The sequence below is a fragment of the Salminus brasiliensis genome, chromosome 13 (genome assembly GCF_030463535.1).
Source record: "Salminus brasiliensis chromosome 13, fSalBra1.hap2, whole genome shotgun sequence".
NCBI classification, from domain to species: Eukaryota; Metazoa; Chordata; class Actinopteri; order Characiformes; family Bryconidae; genus Salminus; species Salminus brasiliensis.
In genome coordinates this window covers 2123340-2141023 of record NC_132890.1, presented here as the reverse complement: position 1 = coordinate 2141023, position 17684 = coordinate 2123340, and the positions used below count along the sequence as shown (strand labels likewise).

The 17684-nt window shown below is 40.8% G+C and overlaps 1 protein-coding gene across 3 annotated transcripts; it reads left to right on the top strand.

Annotated features, from left to right (window-relative positions):
• Window positions 1-2011: 2011 nt before the first annotated feature.
• Window positions 2012-17405, top strand: def8 (differentially expressed in FDCP 8 homolog). Of its 3 annotated transcripts, XM_072695094.1 has the most exons (13): window positions 2012-2207; window positions 3208-3295; window positions 3755-3874; window positions 7188-7285; window positions 8339-8488; window positions 9526-9667; window positions 10164-10328; window positions 10718-10845; window positions 12255-12368; window positions 12478-12558; window positions 14123-14263; window positions 15038-15147; window positions 15732-17405. In XM_072695094.1, the coding sequence occupies exons 3-13, from the start codon at window positions 3769-3771 to the stop codon at window positions 15814-15816; spliced, it is 1320 nt and encodes a 439-aa protein (XP_072551195.1). In that variant the 5' UTR covers window positions 2012-2207; window positions 3208-3295; window positions 3755-3768; the 3' UTR covers window positions 15817-17405. The 3 variants fall into 3 exon arrangements, with proteins under 3 accessions (XP_072551195.1, XP_072551194.1, XP_072551196.1); XM_072695093.1 differs by lacking the exon at window positions 3208-3295; XM_072695095.1 differs by lacking the exons at window positions 3208-3295; window positions 3755-3874.
• The last annotated feature ends 279 nt before the right edge of the window (window positions 17406-17684 follow it).

Genomic DNA, 17684 nt, shown 5'->3' with positions numbered 1-17684 from the left:
TAGTTAGCTTGGGCCTTGACAACAGCTTCCAGTGTGACTCAGCAAATTAGCTTTGGGAAAGTGTGTAATGGACAATATTTTTTTCATGTATTGAACCATCTAAATCAGGGCTATTTTTAGCTTTTCCTGCGTCAGAGATAGCGTAGCCTGTCCACCAGCCCCACATTCACACCAGGCCCAAAGTCTGCAATTTTGCACTGCAGCTACTGAGCGCTAACTGGCTGCGGCGCAGTGCCCTGCACATTTGCACATAGCCACTTCAGCTCAGCTATTCAATGTTACCTTTTAATTGCATGCACAAATAACAGTTTGTGATTGGCTGTTTTACATACCAGTCAAATGAGCGCTAAATTCTGTTAATTGATTAATGAATTCTCCTTCATTTAGACTCAAAGTGCAGCGAAAAAAAGCTCATTTTCAATGATATAGTCAATATGTAAAAGAAATAGTACTGGAGTTTGCAAGAGAAGGACTATGGGGTTTAATAACATCATAAAAAGACACAAGAAAATACTCAACTAATACAATTACACACTGAATCGAATTACATTTAATCAAATTATTATTATTTAAATGTAAACTATAAATGGAGGCAGTTGATCAATTAATCAATGAGAGTCTTAAGAATGAATAAAACCAATGTAGATTAAGTCTAATTGTTAGAGAACGGGGTCTCACTCACATATTAAATACAATGATGGATACAGTAAGTCTCCCCAGTAATAAAGCAAGGAGAGTCTGATGAGACTGCTGATGGTCCAACTGCTGAGTCCAACACAGTCATAAAAGTAGCTTCAACAATCAATATAAAAAAACACTGTTTATTTATATGTAGAAAGCGTTCCTCAATTTCCCTGCAAATGTGCACATCGATCAGCCATAACATTAAAACCACCTGCCTAATCTTGTATAGGCCAAATCGGACCAGCTCTGACCCGTTGAGGTATGTAGTATGACTCTGGTATCTGGCATCAAGACCAAGGTGTGAGGTTAGCGGGGCCTCTATGAGCCTTGGGCACCAATGACCATGTCCCCAACCAGTTCCCCAGTTGTCCTTTTTTTCCTACTTTTGGTAGGTGCTGACCACTGCATACCAGGAGGGAACACCCCACAAGACCTGATGCCTGATGTTTTGGAGATGTTCTGACCCACCTCTTGATAGGTGCCACTAGATGCCACGAAGCGGAAACTAAATTAGATCATCAACGTTAATCACTTTAGCTGTTAGTGGTTTTAATGTTATGGCTGATTGTTGTATATCTAGCATTGTAATAATACACTATAAGGACAGGAAAGTATTGGGACACCAGTTTATTGACCAGCTTGTCTGAAATCAAGGGTACTAAAAGAGTCAATCCTGCTTCTGTTGGAGTAACTGTCAGTACTGTGGTTGGTGTGGCACAACAGATAACACCACTACCTACCGCTACCACACCATGTGGGAGGCTGGGGTTCGATTCCCGGTCTGGGTGACTATGCTGTGCTACACCAATATGAGTCCTTGGGCCAGACTCCTAACACTACACTGGCCCACCTCTGTAATACCAGTAACCTTGTAAGTCGCTCTGGATAAGAGCGTCTGCTAAATGCCGTAAACGTAAATGTAAATGTAAGACTTTCTACTAGATTTTGGAGGAGGAGCATTGCTGTGAGGATTTGATTGCATTCAGTCAGGATTTAGGAGTGAGGTCACTAATGCTCCCCAACTCATCCTATCCAAAAGTACTGGATGGAGCTCCAGTCCAGTTCTTGCACTGCACCACAGCTCAATGCTGGGGGGGCTTTATAGCTACCCCTCTAGCCCACGCCTGGCACTGGGGCAATGGGTGCAACTCAAATTAGCTAAATGCATTCATTAGACAGGGTGTCCACAAATATTCGGACATGTGATAGTGTGATTTGTGACACTGTGATACTAAGCAGATATTCAATGTCATCAGTTGCTTAGTGGTTTTAATGTTATGGCTGAAGCTTTATTTTACACACTCTACACAGCAGAGGTCACTGTACCCGAGCCAGCTGGCCACGCACTGGGACGGTGTCTGCAGCTCGGTGGGGAGGACTGGGGGAAAGGGCACTGGCTAGCTCATAATGTAGAGATAGCTAGGATAGCTAATTTAACGACAGACGCTCCTGTCGAGTTGCCATCCCAGTGAAAACATGGATGATGCCCCTAAATGATCGTGCTGGTGTCGAATCAACATGAGGTAGGAACCGATTCTGATTCAGTCTGATGAATGATCCGATGCTGCTGCTGTTAGCCACATAGTGCTAGCTGGCTAACGTTGATAATGCTGGGTATATAGCTAGCTAATGGCACTTTAGCGGGGTATGACAGTGAGGTAGAAATTACATATACAATAAAATACATAATCTTTCTTATAGTTTGAATAAAATGGTCTTATATGCAGGTAGTTTAGCTAGGCTGTCCGTCCCGTTTCGTGCCTTCCTATGGTTTGTTGACATTAGCATTCTAGCGGTAGCTAGCGGACACCAGCTGCCAGGCTCAGGTTGTGGACACGAATAATCTGAGACACGATACAAATAAACCTCATATTTTAGCATTATTGTATTATTATACTCCCATTCCTTCACATAATCAATCCTTAAGGTTATATAAGTAGGAGCTGCTGTCTGTGGGCCAGTAGATGAGCAGGAGTTGGAACATCTAGTGCCACCATTTCTGATTCTCAGCTCAGAATTTAATGGTTTTTCCATATTTTTATATGTTAATGTCTTCATTATGCTCTATATATATAATATAGATTGACTAGACTGAAAAAAAATATATATATATTTTTTATTTTAAAATAATACAAAGATTGAGTTGCAGGACCTTTATTATGTAGCTACCTCCTCTAAAACATCCCCAATTTAAACCCACCAAAACTGACATCTCAAAATCAGTGTCATAAAAGCATCAGAATTGTTTTACACATTAAATTAGTATTGGCAAATGCCTAGATTTGCAAGATAATTCATATTTATGGAGCACCTAAAGTAAAAAGGTAGAAAATTAATATTTAGGGACTTTCCCCATTGTCATTATTTAATAAGAAATTTCTTCAGTTTAACAAAAGAGTCTAATCACATTGAATGATTTATTGAATTGCAGATGGTTTATGTCTCCGAATATTAATTTTCTACCTCGATAAATTAACGGCTCTGTTCAAACTGACATTAGATGATGCATTCGTTTTATTTCAGAACTCGAGCAGAGAGCCGAGGGCTGGAGGTCAGCACAGTTGGCTGATTTCCGTGCTCCGGCACACCTGATAACCCCCGTCGTTAGCAGGTGAGTTGAATCAGGTGTGCCTGAGCAGGTAAAGCACACAACCGTGCAGAAATACGGCCCTAATATAAATGGGTTATTCATTTGACTAATCTGAGTATATCTAGTGTCAGGATCCACATTGTATCAGACTGTTGGTGACTGATCTGTATATAGATGCATCCACAGTGCAAAAGTCTATATTATTGATCTGTAGCTATCAGTTACAGGTTCTATGGCTGTCATTTTTGACACCTGTTAAAAGCAAAAATCATTTTATTTGTATGTAATATTAAAATTGTTAGTAACTTAGTAAACAGATGCCCAGCCACTGTGGCTTTGGCTCTGCTGTGCAGAGGTACAAAGTCAAAATGTTATAAAGACTCACCGTTCAGTTATTTATGGTCTGCACTGTGTTTGCTTGTGACTGTCCTGTGCTGTCCGGTCCTGTCCTGTCCTGTCCTGGGCATCTCTCTCCTAAAGGTGTAACCAGTGATATGGAATACGATGAGAGACTCGCTCGCTTTCGCCAGGGTCATGTAAACCCCTTTGATAGGGGTGAAGATGACGGCACGCCTGACAGGAAGGATCCTCCAAAACATGGTGAGAACCTGTTGGGGATGGGAAGCAAGAAGTGAAAGTGCGGTGGAGTGACTTGCAGAAGAGTTCAGCTCATCGGAAAAGGGCTTTTCACTCGCTGTGGGTTAGTCTGGCCAGGCTGCCAATAAGACTTCAGTATTCAGTCAGAATTTTAGTAGAACTGAAATCGTCAGTGTTCTGCAAAACCCTTGTATCTCCTTTTGCTGTTTGTCACTTTTTCTTGTTTTTTTACATTGTCTCTTTACATTTCATGATAAACAGACCAATAGAAATGCTCCAAAAATCTCTTGGAATGAAATATTTTTCCATTGACTTACTTCAAATGTTAGAAGGTTTTTTTTTTGTTCTTCTGTAAAATTGGTGATCTGGAGATATGAGTTTTTTTTGTGACACTGGCAGTATACAAAATATTATTATATATTACATAATTTACTAAATATGTAAATAAGACAATCGTAAATGTGTACAGCTGGAGCAGTAGATGTAAACTTTTTGAGCGATGAGCCATTTTTATTTCACTAAAGAACCATTTTTTGTAAAACAGCTGTGACTGTGAAGAACCTTTAAATGGGTGAAGAACCTTAAACATTTAAAGAAATGAATGTTAAGAGGTTCTTCACACTCGTTATTTACACTATAGTTATTTACGCAAACCAAAAATGTAATGTAACTGACGCTGTAAATTACTGTATAAAATAACATTTAGTGTATTCATTTCAAACTTGAAATAAAAAAATACAGATCCAAATCTAAAAGTGTTTATACACTAAATGGACAAAAGTATTGGGACACCTGGGTTCTTATTGAGCAACTGAGCCACTTGTGGTTCCACAAATAAACTATAACATTAGCACCACTGACAGGCGAAGGGACTAACGTTTTTACTGTGTAACGGTTAACAATTGACGTGGCACCTGTTAAGGGGTAGCTATACTAGGCAGCGAGTGAACAGTCAGGTCTTGAAGGTGATGTGTTGGAAGCTGAGCGTAAGAATCTGAGACACTCTGACAAGAACCAAACTGTGATGTTCTAGACAATGACTAAAGGGTCAGAACATCTCCAGAACATCAGGCATCAGGTCTTGTGGGGTGTTCCCGGTATGCAGTGGTCAGTACGTACCCAAAATTGGGTCACCTGTCCTAATACTTTTATCCTGCTGGGGGGCTTTATACCCCTCTAGCCCATGCCTGGCATTAGGCAGCATGGAGCCAATAGGGTCATGATGTTGATCTGCTCCAGAGAGTCCTATTCTATTGGCAGTACTTCTTCTCTACAGGGACTAGACAAGCTGTGTGTGTGTGTGTTTGTGTTTGTGCAACCTAAAGTAGCTGAATGCATTCATTAGAATAGGGTGTCCACAAACATTTGGACATATAGTGTATCACTTAAATCAACATTGTTGATTTGGTATGTTTTTGGGGTGAAATAGAAGTAGAGCTACTGTCATGTTTGTCACGCATCGCCAGACGAATCACATGTCAAGTCAAACGTCTAAGCACATGACGAGACTGCGCGCCTTTAGGTTATATAGCTGAGCGCTGAGCGCGGAGTCTGGCCTCCAGACTGGAGACCTCCGTCTGTGGTCTAACCGAAGAGTTCGTGCTAAATCAAGTCTAGTGAGCCGAGTATCAGTGGAGGTGTGATCGAGCAGCTGTGTAGTGCTCCAGCTTTTTTCTTTCCTTACATTTCAGTATTGTTTTCCACAGTGAAAGGAACCCAGATGTAGACGTGAATGTGTAACCACACTGCTCGTGTGGAGACTGCACTTAACACTTAGTAAGTGCTGGTAGGATGTGAGAGAGAGAAGAGTGAAATGAAAAAGGAACATAGTCATCGAAACAGGAACAGCGCCACTTCCTATGTACTAGACGGCCGAGCTCGGAGAGTCGTTAGATGAAGACTGAGGGCAAACCACACTTTGCTAGATGAACTGGAACTGCTAGCTGCTTACATCTCGAGACCGTGGAAATCTGAAACCATGCTGTGCTGTGAGGTGTATGCAGGTATGAATGCACCTACTAATGGGTTACCTCATTCTCTGTACGTTTGTTGCGTAGCCGCGTATCTGACGGAATAACCACAACCCCAGAGCTTTGACTAAATAAGCTCGGGTGAATTTGCCACCCTGATCTGCAGATTTACTATTTACCTATTGAAGGACATGCAAAAACAAGGCATTGTCGGTCAGCAGATTGATTTCAGCTTCCACATTCAGAAGAGGATACAGCCTCATGTGCATTGAGACTGCCGTTTGCGTTCCCGTTCCACCACATCTCAGTGGTGTTCCACTGGGCTCAGACGTGGTGACCGGGAAGGCCGAGACTCTGAGACTTCTGAAGCGTACTGCACCTTTTATTACGCTTTCATTTATACTTAATATTTTTGTCATTAGTTGGTTTATGATTTTATGGCCTACAACTGCTAAAAAGGGTTCTTACTGAGCAACTGAGCCACTTTTGGTTCCACGTGGCACCTGTTAAGGGGTAGCTATACTAGGCAACGAGTGAACAGTCAGGTCTTGAAGGTGATGTGTTGGAAGCCGAGCGTAAGAATCTGACACACTTTGATGAGAGCTAAACTGTGATGTTCTAGACAGTGACTGAAGGGTCAGAACATCTCCAGAACATCAGGCATCAGATCTTGTGGGGTGTTCCCTCCTGGTATGCAGTTGTCAGTACCTACCAAAAGTGCTCCAAGGAAGGACAACCGGTGAACCGGTGGCAGGGTCATGGGTGCCCAACACTCTCATTGATGCTCATGGAGGTCCCGTCACCTCACAACTTACAGAACTTCAAGGATCTGCTGTTGACGTTAGTCTTGGTGCTCCAGATACCACAGCAGGACACCTTTAGAGGTCTTGTGGAGGACATGCCTTGACAGGTCTGATCTGTTGTGTTACGCAACATGTTATGGGTTCTAATGTTATGGCTGATTGTTTTGGTTTCTTTACCAGTTCCAAGGTTCACACCTCTTAACAGAAGGTGGTTCTACTATGGTGTTTCTCAAACCCTTTTGTGGCACCTTTATTTAGAAGAGTACAGCTAAGTTTAAGACCCAGCCTTGTTCGAGTTATCTCCAACTTTCATACAGAAGAGCTATAACCTCCTGAAAAACCTTCCTGCTGGAGTTAATCATTATGTAAAGTCACGTTAGTGTTACGCCATGTTTTCAGCGGAGAGTGGAGCCGTTCCAGCGGGAGGGTGCTTCTGTTGTATGCATGGATTACTTCAGCTGAAGAACAAAGAGGGAGGATTAGGCAGTGTGTGTGGTTTTTAAGGGTGGGCTAAAGTGCTGAATCACTCTGCCGTCTCCACAGAGGTGAGGCCGGAGCTGTTCTCCACAGAGACCAAAAACCAAAGCTCCGATCGCGTCATGGATCTAGGCCTGGCTGAGGACCACTTCTCCCGACCTGTGGTACGTACCTTAGTCCTTTTTATTTAATCTCTCTACATTTCTACTAGGGAAACCATCACACCTGTACTGTACCTGGAAAATAAAAAAAATAATCCAGTCACAGACTTTCACCACCATTACACAGGCATTTGAAAGCATCAGGTGAGAGAAGGGAGAAAAGCAGGCAAAGCCACATTATTAATATTATTAATGTTTATCCTCAGCTTAAGTGTATATATCATTTAGTCTATGTTATTGTTGGCTTTTCATATTTAAAAATAACCTAAAACCCTGTGTGAACCCTGTGTATCTTTTCATGTGGAAATATGTATAGTATTATACTTGCTAGATGTGAATTACTAATACAGGATCAGATTTTTTGCGATAATTAAAAAATCGCAATGCCAATACTGTGCAGAAAAATTGCCATTAGATCATTTCCCGGAATCCTTCAGCGCTAGTCTCCTCTGTCTTGGAGATTTAGACAATTTTAGTTTTCCAGTTCATAACAGAGAAGAACTGACCAAATTTCTTCTTAAAACCCACTTAAGCAGTTCTCACCAAGATGAAATTCGCCAGTGTTTTCTTATAAGGGTTTTTTTCAGTTTAGGAGGACAGTGGGATCCAGTGAACAGTTCCACACTTAAAAAAAAAAAAAACATGAATCTGACCCAGACTTTCTTCTCAAGAACTAATTTAAGAAACCTTTGAGGCCGATACTGGAGCACAAGGCCTGTTCATATCTACAGAGTATCAGCATCTGCATGTAAAGCTTTAATATTGATGATGTTGCTTAAACAGATGCAGTTGTTCAGCTAATTGTGAACGGTTGGTGTGGCGCAACAGATATAAGCACTACCTGCCACTGAGCTACCACACCATGTTGGAGACTGGGGTTTGATTCTCGGTCTGGGTGACTATGCTGCGCTACACCAATAAGAGTACTTGGGCAAGACTCCTAACACTACACTGGCCCTCCTCTGTAATATGAGTAACCTTGTAAGTCGCTCTGGATAAGAGCGTCAGCTAAATGCCAAAAATGTAAATGTAAAATGTGTTTGTCTGTGTGTTCAGGGTTCCTTTGTAGCGTCTGACATTGAGCAGCTGAAGCAGGCTATAGAGGAGTGTAAGAGGCTGATCCTGGAACTGCCAGAACACTCTGAGAGACAGAAAGACACTGTGGTCAAACTAATTCACCTGCGCCTCAAATTACAGGAACTGAAGGTAAGGTCAGGTTTGGTAATGTTGGTGTTTATATTCACCAAGCACTTTATTAGGAACACCTGTACACCCTCGCTATCATTCAGCCAGTCGAGTACCGGCGGTGCAGTGCATACAATCATGCAGATCCAGATAAAATGCTGCTTCACATATTGGGCATTACTAAATCCAGCTAAAAAGACACATCATACTCTTATCAGTACAGTTAGTAATGATGTAAATACAGTGTTCTTTATAGACTAATGTTATTATACTGATGTAATTTATTACATAAAAAAATTAATATATCATCTATACACGTGGACAAAATTGTTGGCACCCCTTGGTTAATGAAAGAAAAACCCACAATGGTCACAGAAATAACTTAAATCTGACTAAAGTAATAATAAATAAAAATGCTATGATAATTGTACCATCATTTCTGTCCAGGCCCGTTTTAATACGTTTATTTATTTAAATAAATCTGTTGAAGCATGGTTCAAATCATGTCGGATTTTTTATTTATTATTATTTTTGTCAGATTCAAGTACTTCTGTGACCATTGTGGGTTTTTCTTTCATTAACCGAGGGGTGCCAACAGTTTTGTCCACGTGTGTATGTCTACTGATAACCACTGTCCGTAGGGATTTATGTATGTACATCACGGCACATTGATCTAAATGTGGTTATACTCTGATTGATTTTAGAATGTTACGTAATTATCTAATAGTAATTAGTAAAGTATGTATATCTTTTTTGCCCACTTTTGTATATTCAAAATAAATAATGAATAAAAATTCTACTAAGCAATAATTCAAATGAATCAAATAAATAAAATAAATGAAGTAAAATAAAAATCAATTTAAAGAATTATACCAAACAGTTAATACAATTAATAGAGTAGAATTAGTACTGAGCTGAAACTCTGTACTATTTCATGATTCATTGAGTCCTAATCCAAAGCACTTCAATCAAATGAAATGACTGTGAGATCTGAGAGACACTGTTAGTGTTGGAGGTGTTGGTGCAGCAGCTCAGAAGGACCACATGTCATCCAACAGGACCCAGAGGAGGATGAGCCCAACCTGCGGGTCCTGCTCGAGCATCGCTTTTCTAAGGAGAAGAGCAAAAGTGTCAAACAGACATGTGACAAGTGCAGCGCCATCATCTGGGGACTCATTCAAACCTGGTACACCTGCACAGGTCTGATTACGCCGTTACCTACATCTCCTCTTATCTTCTACCACTGGGGTCCTGGGGGGGCCATCATACTCCATGCACGAATAACTTGCATGTTAATTGCCAGACTTGGTGGATGTTCTGGACCGAACCTTGAATTTCATTCAGATTTGGGTAGAAATGCACTGTATTGCAGCTTAAAGCTGCATTATGGGAGAATTGGTGTTGTTTTTGCTCCAGGGCTCCCTCTACAGTTCAGGAGTATAATTTACTTTTACACCACTGCAGTGAATACAAATCACATTTTGAGCGCCCCCTCATGGGCTGCTGTACACGTGCATTTGTTGACTAAGATCCAGAAGCTTGATCTGAAGGTAGAGCAGCTTGTGGGCTATACTTATACAAATAACTTCTCAAAAATACATACATACAATATTTCGCTTATCAAATTTCATCCAGCTGCAGTTCACATCTGTAAACCACTTTATTTTATTTATTTATTTATTTTTACTCTGTTCAGGTTGTTACTACCGCTGCCATAGCAAGTGTATGAACCTGATCACTAAGCCATGTGTGAGGTCTAAGGTCAGCCACCAGTCAGAATACGAACTAAACATCTGCCCAGAGATCGGCTTGGACAAACAGGACTACAGATGTGCAGAGTGCCGAACCCCAGTCTCACTCAGTAAGTGTTTTCCAATTCCCACAGCGTCGTAACCATTCCAGTGATGAGACCATTTCAGAGGGCTTGATTCAGGACTGATGTGATGAGTGGTCTAGCTCAGTAGTCCTGGAGAAGCCCCTGCTCTGTGCATTTTAGTCTTTAACCTGCTAAAGGTGGCGTTTTAGAGCAGGAAACCACTGAAATGTGCAGGACAGGGGGTTCTCCAGGACCAAGACTGGGGACTGCTGATCTAGCTCTGTCATATTGAGATTAATTTGAATATGTTTATTAAATTATATGAATTATATTAACACAGTTTATAGATATTTTAGTACCGCATGTTTAAAACGGTGAGTTGTGATTGGAAATTGAGAAGTTGCTGCTGTTTGTGATCTAATGTTGTCCTTTAGGGGGCGTGCCGAGTGAGGCGAGGCAGTGTGATTACACTGGGCAGTACTACTGTAGCAGCTGCCACTGGAATGACACTGCAATCATCCCTGCTCGTGTCATCCACAACTGGGAGTTTGAACCTAAGAAGGTATGTTTTTAGAGTTTCCTAAACTTTATGTTTAAAGTAACTTTATGTATTTTTACCGTAAAACAGCAGCTTCACAATCATGTTGTCGCTCCACTGACTGTAAGAGGGAGAATGGTGTCTCTAGAGTCCTAGTAATGTAAAATCCTGTAGTATTCTAGTACTCCACCACCTCAGTCCACATGCTTCTGTACCTTCAGATCAAGCTTCTGGATCTCTCGGCTTGTCCAGAAATGCATGTGTACTGCTGCCCATTAGGGGTCGCTCATAGTGTGATTTGTATTTACTGCAGCGGAGTGTAAATGCATTACGTTCCTAAACTGTGCAGGGAGCCCAGGAACAAGAAATACCAATTTTCAACATACTGTTGCTTTAAAGCAGTGTTGGCATTTTTTGCTATTGGGCTTCCCCTACAGTCAGGAAGTGGAATCTGTGTTTCATCCAGAAGCTTGATCTGAAGGTGTAGCAGCATGTGGGCTGAGGTGGTAAAGTAACACTACAGGATTTTACACTAATATGACTCTATGGGTTACGCAGTGTAACACAGCAGCAGTTCTGGAGAGAGGTTCTCCTCCTGCAGCTCCACCACCAAAGCTCCATAGTGCAGTAGCAGCAGCAGCGCTCCGGCCCGGAGTGGGAATGACGGAGATGCCGTTCTCCTCCTGTTCCAGTCAGTGGAGCATCAGCATGATCCTGAAGCTGCTAGTTTATTGAATAAATGCAACATACTGCTGTTTTAGGTTTAAAGCAATTAGTTTGCACATGGAAAAGCTAATATTGATATTTCTGGTAGAAATGAGAGTCTATTTCTGAGATCTTGGTGATTTTTTTTTCATGTGGTAAACACATTCTCAATACCACAATGTGGCAACAGTCCAATACTCGAACTTTCACTTCTCAGTTCTTTATTTTGATAAGCTAACACCAGGCTGATGTTGTATTTACCTGCATTTTTAAATGTAAAAAGATCATCTGAAGAGCTATACTATAGACTATAGTGGTCTCCAACCCTACTCCTGGAGAGCTACCTTCCCATAGACCTCCATGCTACCTGGTCTAACTCCTTACTGCATTCAGAAGTTCCTGATTGGAGTGTGTTAAATGGGCTGTGTTAGATTTGGGTTGGAGTTGAAACCTGCAGGAAGCTACAATACCTCTCCAGGAGGAGGGTTGGAGACCACCACTCTAGAAGAACCAGGCTTCACTTCCTAAAGAACTTTTCAATTAATGATTCATAAAAAACAAATGTGTGATGGGTGTGGAAGCATGCAGAGGTTCTACTACACATGTCTATTTTTTCTGGGGCCATGCAGCCAAGTCAAGAACCATTTAGGAACCTTAGGAGTCTGTGTTTATTTGACATGGATGGGCTGACCATTAGCAGTGAGGCTGACCTGCTTTGCTGTCTCTAGGTGTGCCGATCCTCCATGCGTTATCTAGCACTTATGATCTCTCGGCCTGTGCTGAAACTGAAGGAGATAAACCCACTGCTCTTCAACTTCGTGGAGGAACTGGTGGAAATCAGGGTGAGTGTTTGGCTCTGCTCCACTGAATGAACAGAATGTGGATCTGGAGGTTTTGGTATGTCTTTGCTATGGATCTACTGTAATTTCCTTTTCCCCCCTTTTTATATAGAAGCTGCGTCAAGACATCTTGCTCATGAAGCCCTACTTCATCACCTGTAAAGAGGCTATGGAGGCCAGGCTGCTTCTTCAGGTGGGTGTAAAACTAAAATATGATGATTATTATTATTTTTTTAATATTATCTTTTGGTACAAAACACATTTATGCTTAGTTAATAAATGCATACAATAGAAAATATTGCACTGCATTATGTACTATCAAACAGAACTAATTACCAACTAATTAATTACACACATGCATTTGAATTCCTCTTTAAAAACTGTTGATGAAACAAAAACTCAGTGATTGTTCAATGTTCCTTTGGTTGAAAATTAAAATGCTGCCAAACTGGTGCGCTTTACAATACGTAATATTGGAAGTTAGCCTATTTGGTAATTTTATGCTAGAATTATATTGTCATCAGGGGGAAAAGGGAAGGTATTGGTCAAGGCTCACTCATCTGAATCACATTAACATCAGAAATGATGTAGATGATAATTGTTTGTCTGAGTTGAGATTATCGTCCAAGCTTAGTCGACTGTACTGATGCTGAGTTTTGCTGATTTTGTCTGTATGAAGGTAAAGAAAGGAGAATCTTTTGCCATGCTGTGAGACAGGAATGGCAAGTGAGCTAGGCTGCATACATGCAGCAGTAGCGCCATCTTCTGGTGTTGAGAAGACATACTGTCTTTGTTCACCTCTTCTTACAGTATACAATATATATATGTGTATATACGTATATGTGTACATGTATGTGTGTGTATATATATATATATATATATATATATATATATATATATATATATATATATATATATATATATATATATATATATATATTTAATGTGTCCACATGAATGTATATACATATATGTATATGTTTCTACACATACACACACTTATACATATCGACAGAGTAGCCAAGCGGGCCACCCTTAACAGCAGTGCCCTGAGATGCATCCAAGTATAATAGCAGCAGTTCCAGTGAGAGAGTATTGTCAGTGTGGAATTCAGACACGCAGTGCAGAATTATATGCCTCTACATTTCACAGTACAGTGAAGATTGCAGAATTCGTAATTTGCATACATTATCAAGTCAAATTTATTTGTAGAGCTTTTTACAGCTGTTGTTGTCACAAAGCAGCTTTACATCATTAGTAATTAGTAAAAGACAGAAATATAAATAAATAAATAACATAAAAAGACATGAAAAATGTAAGACCCCCAGTGAGCAGCCAACGGCCACAGAAACCAAGACTCACAAGGGGGACCCGACCCATCCTCCTCTGATCAGAACTATTTATTAATTATTGATAAAAGTTACCAAACCATCTAAACTGTTGAACTGCTCTGGTGTGCAACATATTCATAATCCTAATATAATAAGCATGGTGTAGTATAACTGAATATAGTCATAGCAGTGATGGTCAGAGTAATGATAGTTAATAGTGGTTATATTAATAGTGGCAGATGGTTAATTAGAGTCCATTTAGGTTTTATCATGGTCATTAGACAGGTAGCAGTGGCAGGAGGGTGTGCCGCTGGTCTGGCATGGGTGGTGGTGGGTGGGGGCGTCAGCGGGCAGTCTGGAACCTTTTAGCTCATCATCTATCTAAGAAAGCTTCCCACAGGCAGAAATCCTTTCATTTCTTCACAGCTTCAAGATCGGCAGCACTTTGTGGAGAACGATGACATGTACAGTCTGCAGGACCTGATCGACATCTCCAGCGGCCGCCTCGGCTGCTCTCTCACGGAGATTCACACCACCTTCGCCAAACACATTAAACTGGACTGTGAGGTGAGAAATCGGCTGGTAAACGGGATGTATGCTAAGAGGACAGTGGGCAGGGTGGTGTGCTCTAGAAGACTGCATTGCTTGTTTTCTATTTATTGTCCGCTAAGCCTGTCAGACACAAGAACGGGTATTACCCTCAGACCATCACCTTCCTCAATAGCTGATCACCATCATCAGCTACAGGCTATAGATACTACTGGTCAGCTATTATCACTCTTATCCTACAGTCACTGCATTACTGCACCATTACTCATTTCATGTCTACGCTGCTGTGGTTGCACAATATTTAATCTGTATAGAGCTGCATACTGCTGTTCTGTGAATAAGACTGTAAAGCACACTGTATAAAAATGTCTGGGTATAGTCTGTGTGTACTGTGTATACTATTGTTCTCTGTGTATTGTCTGTACATTATATGTAGAGTAGCTGTATATTGTTAATATTAGAGAATCACTAACAGCCGGAAACCAATTCCTTGTGTGTGTAAACATACTTGGCCAATAAATCTGATTCTGATTCGGATTGTTATGGTAGTGTTCCTGCTCTGGTGAACCTTTGCTCAATTAGAGTGCACAGCATTGCTCAATAAACTGCTTACTTTGTAAAAACTGCACAGTTCCTACATCAGCTCAAAAGTGATGATCGAGCAAAAACCCTTCAAAAAAACAAACACCAGTAATAGAAAAAAATGACATATGGGCTTGGCTGTGTCTTCTCCGTGTGATGTTTGTCTAGTGCTTTTGTTATTCATCATCTCATTTTCATCTTCCTCTCTAGAAATGCCAAGCCAAAGGTTTCGTGTGTGAGCTCTGTAAGGAAGGCGACATTCTTTTCCCGTTCGACAGCCACACCTCTGTGTGTCACGACTGCTCGGCTGTTTTCCACAGGTCAGGTCCACCACCAGGCTCATGAGAAGTGCTTTAGCTTTACTGTGCTTTAGGAGAAATCGTAATACATAAAGTGGAATGTAGAGCTGCAGTATTACTACTGGTGTTATTATTATACAGGGGCAGTGGTGGCTCAGCGGTTAGAGCGCCGGGATATCGATAACAGGGTTGTGGGTTCGATTCCCGGGCTCGGCAAGCTGCCACTGTTGGGCCCTTGAGCAAGGCCCTTTACCCTCTCTGCTCCCCGGGCGCTGGAGTTGGCTGCCCACCGCTCTGGGTGTGTGTGTGTACTCACTGCCCCTAACACATGTGTGTGTGTGTGAGTGTGTTCACTACCAGATGGGTTAAATGCGGAGGACACATTTCGCTGTACAGTCCACACTGTACAGTGACGAATACGTGCACCTTTACCTTTATACTATATACTATAGTGTTGAGCTATGCTATTATAGCCCTACCATGGGCCTCTAAACTCTGTTGACATCTCTAAACAATTAAAAAAAACTGCATTGGACAGAATCTATTATTATTATTATTATTATTATTATTATATAGCTTTCTGACACTATTTTGACTCTCTTCAGGGACTGTTACTATGACAACTCTACAACGTGTCCCCGGTGTGCAAGAATGACCGAACGTAAGCAAGACGAGCCGGTGGAGCTGTAGCCCAGCAGGCTGATGGTGGTCCAACTCGTCACTGTGACAGCACTCGAGTCAGTGCTGAAACTGGCATTGTGAGCATGCTTGTATTACTGGAATACACTCTTAAAAATAGAGATCCTACTAATGGTTTTTTGAGCGATGCCACAGAAGAATCCAACCACTTTTGGTTCCATAAAGGACCACACTCATCTACACTTATATAAGTATACACTTACATCCATCTCTATTACCATAATGGTTCTTTATAGAGCTGGGCAATATGACAATATTTTATCGTATCGTGATGAATTTGATGACGATAAGCTTTTCTAAGCATATGGAGGAGACTGTTAGTGCTTAATAAACATCTACTGATCAGCTGCAGGTCTCATTACTAACAGTGTGATTAGACTGGGTTAATTAGACGAAGAGCAGCAGATGTTGAGTAGAAATCAGGGAGAGAATCTGAATCTGTGATTACATGTATCGTGATAAAAGTCTTTAAATATCATAATATAGTATTTTTCCCATATCGCCCAGCCCTAGTTCTTTATGCTATAGAAGAACCTAAAGTGGTTCCTCTATGGTGTCAGGCAAGGAACCTTTTGTAGCAGCCTCATTTTTAGATGTGTAGAGCATGTCTGGCTCTCCTGTGTACTTGGCTTCTCTGTATCTGTTGTCTTAATTATTGTCTTGTGGTTTTGTGCCATGCTTGCATCTTTAGAGATCTGCCACACTACTGTCAACACAGACGTTGACTAGACGAAGGCAGGAAAGGCACCTGATGGAGATTTGTGGTAAATTTATGGAGGTTCAGCATACAAAAGTAGCTCCAGGCCTTATATGCACATGCGTATGCAAGACCTCCTACTATCTGAAAATGTAACACTACAGGTGTTGTGAAGATCAGTTCCCCATTTAACTGCTACTCCTAGCCTGTGTACTATATAAACGGGTTAAAAGCTATTTTAAATGTTTATTCATGTGTATCATAACATGCTTATGCATTTACCCCTGCATCGCACCTGTTGGGGTATATAAATTGTATATTTGGCGGATCTGTTGGGATCCTGGCAGTGTTTGACACCTGTGACTGAATGGTTCAGGCAGAAGATCAACACTAAAGGATTTCCCCTCACAGCCCATTCGAAACATTATTATCAAATGTCATATTCATGTCAATGACTGACCGATATTGCCAGAACCACGATAAAGATGTGATATACAGCACATCAATTGGGAGATTAAATTGGTTACCAGTCTACCAGTTAGGGTGTGTGGTGATCAACAGTAAAACACTGTGTAAGTTGCCTCTGTGACAAAGTTATTCATGTCATTCAGTACATTTTCATTTTGAGGCGGAACGGTTCCTCAGGATGGACGCTGTGGATGCACTCTATTATTATTTGTTCTAAAATAATATGGACTATGCTGTGTTATGTTTCAGCATGTTATTTAATTAATGTTTTATTTTTTCCTGTGATAACTAATATCAGAGATCTTGGTGTCAGGTGTTACAGTATTATGTGAAGTTACATTTACATCTGTAAAATGTAAAGTTGATCAGATCATGATGTCCAATAGTAAAATTATAACAAATGAACAACAATAAATGTGTTCTGGTTATTTAATTCATTTATTATTTTAAATCACCCACACTGAACTTAGCATTTATCACACTATAACTTCAATATCTCGTGTGTTTTGAACGACAGAATTGTACATTTACATAATAGATAAGCTAGTTTGGACCATAATGTTTTTCCAATGCACTATATGGACAAAAGTATTGGGACACTTGCAAATTCATTATTTCTTCTGAATTCAAGGGTATTAAATAAGAGTTTATCCTGCTTTGTTGAAGTAACTGACTGGCATTAGGCAGCATGGTG